General features: G+C 53.6%; 1 protein-coding gene across 1 annotated transcript in view; it reads left to right on the top strand.

Annotated features, from left to right (window-relative positions):
* Window positions 1–354: 354 nt before the first annotated feature.
* Window positions 355–5,618, top strand: part of PARP12 (poly (ADP-ribose) polymerase family, member 12) — a 38,156-nt gene continuing 32,892 nt past the window's right edge. Inside the window, exon 1 of the mRNA XM_006887224.1 lies at window positions 355–647. Within this exon, the coding sequence (XP_006887286.1) occupies window positions 355–647 (293 nt within the window). The remainder of the gene's footprint in view (window positions 648–5,618) is intronic.

Here is a 5,618-nt window from a genome sequence, read left to right as displayed (position 1 = left end):
GCAGCTGCGGGCACTGAGGCCGTGACCCTGCGCAGCTGCGGCGGGGGGCGGGGCGGGGGGCTTTTCCCGCCGCCTTTCGGTTTCGATTCCCTCTCGGTCTCCGCCCCGTGGGCGCGGCCGTCCGTCTGTCGGCTGTCGGGCGGTCCGCGGTGGAGCGTGCGGGCATCGGTCCTCCGGACTCTCAGTGGCGTCCCTGCTGGGCGTCCCCCAACACTCTCCAGACGCGCGCGACCCGCACCCCGAGAACCACCGCGACCTGTACCCCGAAGACCCTTGAGACCTCTGCAGTCCGCACGTGGGGGTCTTGAACCCCTGGCGCCCTCGGGGAGGACCCTGCTGCCCCCGCGCCCCGCCATGGCGCAGGCGCTCGCCGAGGCCACCCAGGCGCTGTGCGCGGCGGGCGGGAGCCTGGAGCTGGAGGAGCTGCGGCGGCGGCTGCGGGTGGACACGGGGGCCCTCGAGGCACTGCTGTGCCGGGGCGAGCGGCTGGCGGTGGCCCAGCGGGGCTCGGGGAAGCGGGCGGTGCGCGTGGTGCTGGCGGTGACCGCGCTGCGCCTGTGCCGCCTGTCTGCCTGCCCCGGGGTGTGCGCGGACCTGCACTTCTGCAAGTTCCAGCTCTACGGCGACTGCAAGATCGAGAAGACCGGGTGAGCGCCCCTGGACGGGGAGGGCGCCCCGAGCACGCCCTGCACCCGCGGAGCGCAGACGGAGTGCTCGGCACCCCTGCGTGCCCCCAGGGCGCACTTACGGGGCTTGTGGCGGGGTGGAGTGGCCAGCTGTCCGAGGACACGGCTTGGCTCGTGAGTCCCAGGGCTGTGGATCCACATTCCAGAACTTTCTCTGCCTAGCCTTGCTGCTCAGCTGCAATTACGTTGCCCTTAAGGTCCATTAAGGGAGCGCTGCTGGCCCAGTGCTAAGAGGCTGCTCTATCAACCTGAAGGCTTGCAGTTCAGATCCACCAGCTGCTCTCTGTGAGCGGGGAGTCTCCTTCCGTGTGATTTACTGACTCGGAAAACCTGCGTCAGTAAAGACTTGATACCTAACAAGGTCCCTTAGGAACCAGCCTCTGCCTGCCCTCCACTGTTGTTCTGGAAAGCTCCTGACTTTTCTCCTCAGGCGGCCTTTCCTTGGTTCCTTCTTGGGTGGACAGGTCTTCGTGAGGTGGTGTCCACACTAGATGCAGCCCTTGGGGAGGGACAAGGGACCCCGCCATCTCTCCCCAGCTCGCCGTCTCCCAGCTCTAGCACCTGCTCTGAAATGTGCTGATCCCTGAGATTTGTGGAATTGATGCTGATGGGCCTGGCCTGAAGGTGTTGGGGACACTGGACGTGAGGGGAGCAGCGGTCAGGCATGGTTCACTGTGGTGTGTGGTATCTGAGAGCAGGGGCTGGGGACACAGGAAGCTGGCCAGCTACCTGGGAGGGTGCGCATACCTGTGGCTTTGTCTTCCTCTTTCAATTTCCCTCCCCCACTTCCTATCACATCGTTGCTTAGGCCCACACACCAACATGGGGTTCAGGTCTGCCCCACAACTCTTGGGGACCAGGAGTCCTTAGCCAGCCTATTGTGTCAGGTTCCAGTGGGGAACACGTCTCTCGCTGCATGAGTCAGTCTGGAAGTGGTAGACACACTCCTACCTACATCCCGTGGCCCCAGAGCTGTCTCCTCACCCAACTGATGCGAGGCATGGGGAACCTTGTCTGTCCCTGGGAGCGAGCTTAGACGTAGCTAGATGGGCATCTTCTGGAGCCTGAGGAGGGGAATGTCTCTGTAGTAATCTGGGGGAGAGTTCCGAGTGTGGGGAAGAGTGATTCTCTGAGGGTGGCGTCATTCCCAAACTGGCCCCCTCACGTGGTAAAATAATATCGGCAGCCTAGCCCCTACCTGAAATGTGGTAACACAACAAGTGAGCCCATTTCTCAAGCTAACCCTCTTCATATGGTCGAATAACCCAGTGTGTCAGAACTCCCCTAATGCAGTGAAATACTGTTGGAAGCCCAGTTATCAGACGTCCCCTCTCATGTGATCAGAGAACCAGGGGACTGGGTTTTCAGGCCACACTTCATGTGGTAAAATAATGGTGGCCTCCAATTGCTCGGTGAGCCCTCTTCGATGAGAACTGTGGAGCCCTGTTCTCAGATGCATCTCCTCAAGTGGCAGATGACCAGATAGCCTGCTTCTCAGGCAGACCTCCCTCGTGTAAAATTATGATCCCAGTTCTCAGGTTAGCGTCTACACTGGGGGCCAGGTTTTACTTGGGCATCTAGATACTGGATTTTTTTCTTTTTAGATATTGGAATTTATGGAGCTAGATGGCACCAGTGGTTTTGTTTTACATGTTTGATGATCAGCAGAGGTGCTTACTAGTCTGTGGCCAGAAATTCGTGGACAGTTACCTGACCAGCTGACTGGCCGAGCTTCAATCTGTGCCCTAGCTAAAGAAAGACGATCTAATGTAACGTGGAGAATGGTAAACATTATCATACCACACTGCGATCTAATGTAACGTGGAGAATGGTAAACATTATCATACCACACGCAAGAAAAAGAATGATAATGAAATAAAGATAATGAAAGACTGGGTGCACTGGCACCTAGGCAGAGAACCTCCAGAAATGTGAGCCAGGGTTCAAAAGAGGCCGTTAATGGGGGAGTGTCATGGTTGATGTCGGAGGGCTGTGGGCTAAAGAGACCAGAGGAATGTTTCCATGTGCTTTCTTGACAGTGCAAAGGCATTCAGCTGTGCAGACCATAGTGAAGTCTAGGGAACAATGTAAGAATAAGAATTCAGGATGTGCACTTCTGGAATTGTGTGTGGGATTCCAGAATAAGTATGTAGGGTCTGCATATAGACCAAGAAGCGGCCATTGGAACAGAACGAGGGGTTGGCTGTCAGGACAGTTGTGTATGAGGGTTGTATCGTGTCACCGTCCCCCGTCAGTGTGTTGGGAACCCTGCTGGACCCTGTAGGGAGTCACACGGTGGAAGGCAGCCTCTCCCTGGAGGCTAGACCCCACCGGCGACTGTGCAGGGGAAATACAGCCAGTCTCCTCTTGGATGATTTTTAACCTCCACGGACCCACCGGAGGGTCATTCAGGAGTTGATTACGGCTGGGCAGCGAAGAGTTGAGTCTTAGCTATAGGAGGCTGGACTACACGAAGAATTAGGATTGGAGGAAGACTCACCCGCAGCCTGTGACACACCCTGACTTGTGTAAAGCAGTGACTTGAGCATTTACTGAACAGAGACCACAGCTTTCAGGATGGACGAGAGGTCGACATGTAGTGAACAGTTCTCACAATTGGACTAACAGGCAGTGCTGTCACTGAGGGAGAAGTGTTGGCGTCAAGATGTGATTTTACTTGGATCTACAGTCAACACTGGGAGGAAGCAATCAGGAAATCAAATAATGTCTTGTCATGGGAATATCAGCTTCACAAGATCGTTTTTACGGTGTTAAAAGAGGAAAGCTGTCTCTTTGAAGACTCAAGTGTGCCTAACCTAAGCCAAGATATTTTTCACTTCTTTCACATCCGTGTGAACTTTGGATAATGAATAGGGAAGTCTGAAGAAGAGTGGATATCCTTGAATTGGGGTGTTGGCAGAGAGAAAAAAACCCCATATATTCTGGGGTCTCCAAACGTGCCACTGGAATGCTCTGTGGAAGCAGGGAGGACGGGACTGCGTCTCGTGTGCTGGATGTGTTACCCCGCGGGGTCCCGAGAGGACATGGGTCTTGATAGGGGGTCAGTTATAACCAGAAAGACCCACGATGGGATGGATGCCACTGAGGCGTCACCAGCTGCCTAAGCACAGCGGAGTTTGAGAGGTCAGTGCCGTGACTGGAAATGACCCGGTGGCACGTGAGGACAGTGGCCTCAGGCCTGACGGGAGGAACTTCTGGACCGTGTTCCCCGGCCTCTGGCCCCGTGGGGCGTGCGTCTTGCTGTCCTCTGCGCTTCCCCTGTGACCGGCTTGTTTTCTAGAGTCCCAGGGCATCTAGTGCAGGAGTAGATCTCGGAGAGCTCTGGTGGCCTAGTGGCAAGAAGCTGCATTGCAATCCCAGAGGTGTGCAGTTCGAATCTACCAGATCCTCTGCTGGAGAAGGAGGGCAATCTCCTCTTGTACCACTGAGATCCAGTTTGATGGCATACACACAAAAATAATAAAATTAAATTTAAAAAAGAAGGAGATCTCTGGGCTGGTAGGGATCTCAGGTCCCTTCGAGGCAGGAGGGTGCTTGGTCCAGGGCAGCCTACCTCGCCCAGATCCTGGCTCTGCCCTGGCGCTCCGGGTGATCCTGGGCAAGCTGCTTTCCATCCAAGGTCCAAGTCTCCTCATGATACTGCCCGGCTCACAGCCTCCCGGAGGGTGGAAGGAGGTAACACAGGAGCGCCTAGGCGAGCCTTGGGGTGCCGTCATTCTGAATGTTTAGCAGCACGTCTGGCTTTGACGGCACCACTTTCCACGCCTCTCCCTAAGTGTCCTCGTTCCTCTCCTTGTCTGGCTTGTCCTCAGATGTAAAGATCTGCTTTGGCTTCCAGCCCACGTCCCCCAGCTTCCTCCCCAGCATGCCCTGGCCCAGGTGCTCCTTGTCTGGCTGTGGTGGTCTTGGCACAGCTGACCTGGTACTGTGGTCCACTGTGGAATCACCTGTGTCCTTCCTGCCTGGGATGAGAGGGGCCGAGGAGGCCTGTACTGGGAGGATGTCCTTTCACTGAGATGGGGTGACCAGGGGTGCTGGTTCCTTTGGAGGTTTTCTGGTACTTTCTCCATGCTCCCTGATGGGCACTTGGTCCATCGTGGTCCCCAAGCTGTCAGGGCTGTGACATCCTCATGGGCAGGTTTTTTGGATTTGTTGTTGGGTTGGGGTTTTTTGTTTTTTTTGTACTCTTACATGTTCTTTATTTTCTGAAAGTTCTCTTGTGTGTTTTTTTTATTATTATTAATTTTAATGAACATTTACAGAGACTTTGGATTTCCATTCACTCATTGTTGCATTTTTCTCCCTGCCAATCCCTCCCCTCCAGTTTGCTCTTCTCTTTGAAAAGTGAAAGGAAAATTTTTTCATTGTTATACAATCCCTCCCAAGTCCACTCCATTATGCAGCCTTCGTTCTGGTCTCCTGTCATGACAATAATACCTAATCACATATCCCTTTTAAATAGTTCTCTCCCTCTTCTATTTCAATGCAGTGTACATTATTGAACTCATCTTTCTCAGACTCCCCCCAACCCCGAGGTCAGTCCTGTTTTACAACAGTGGCACCATGCAGTATTTGTCCTTTTGTGGCTGAGATATTTCATTCAGCATAATGTCCTCCAGGCCCACCCATTTTGTATAATATTGCATGAGTTTCTTGTTTTTCAGTGCAACATAGTATTCCATTGTGTGAATATACCACAGCTTCTCTATCCATTTGTTTGTTGATGGCACTTAGGTTGTTTCCCAAGGTATCCTCCTTGCTATTGTGAACAAAGCTGCAATAAACATGTGTGTGCATGTCATGGGCAGGTTTTTTTTCTCTATAATTATATTTTATTAATTTTCATAAACATTTACAGAGATTTTGGGTTTCCATTCATTCATTGTTGCACTATTCTCTCTACCCTCCTCC

This window comes from Elephantulus edwardii, unplaced genomic scaffold, assembly GCF_000299155.1.
Source record: "Elephantulus edwardii isolate Elephantulus edwardi_28Jun2011 unplaced genomic scaffold, EleEdw1.0 scaffold00055, whole genome shotgun sequence".
NCBI classification, from domain to species: Eukaryota; Metazoa; Chordata; class Mammalia; order Macroscelidea; family Macroscelididae; genus Elephantulus; species Elephantulus edwardii.
Note: the sequence above shows the minus strand (reverse complement) of the source record. Positions and strands in the feature narration are given on the sequence as shown.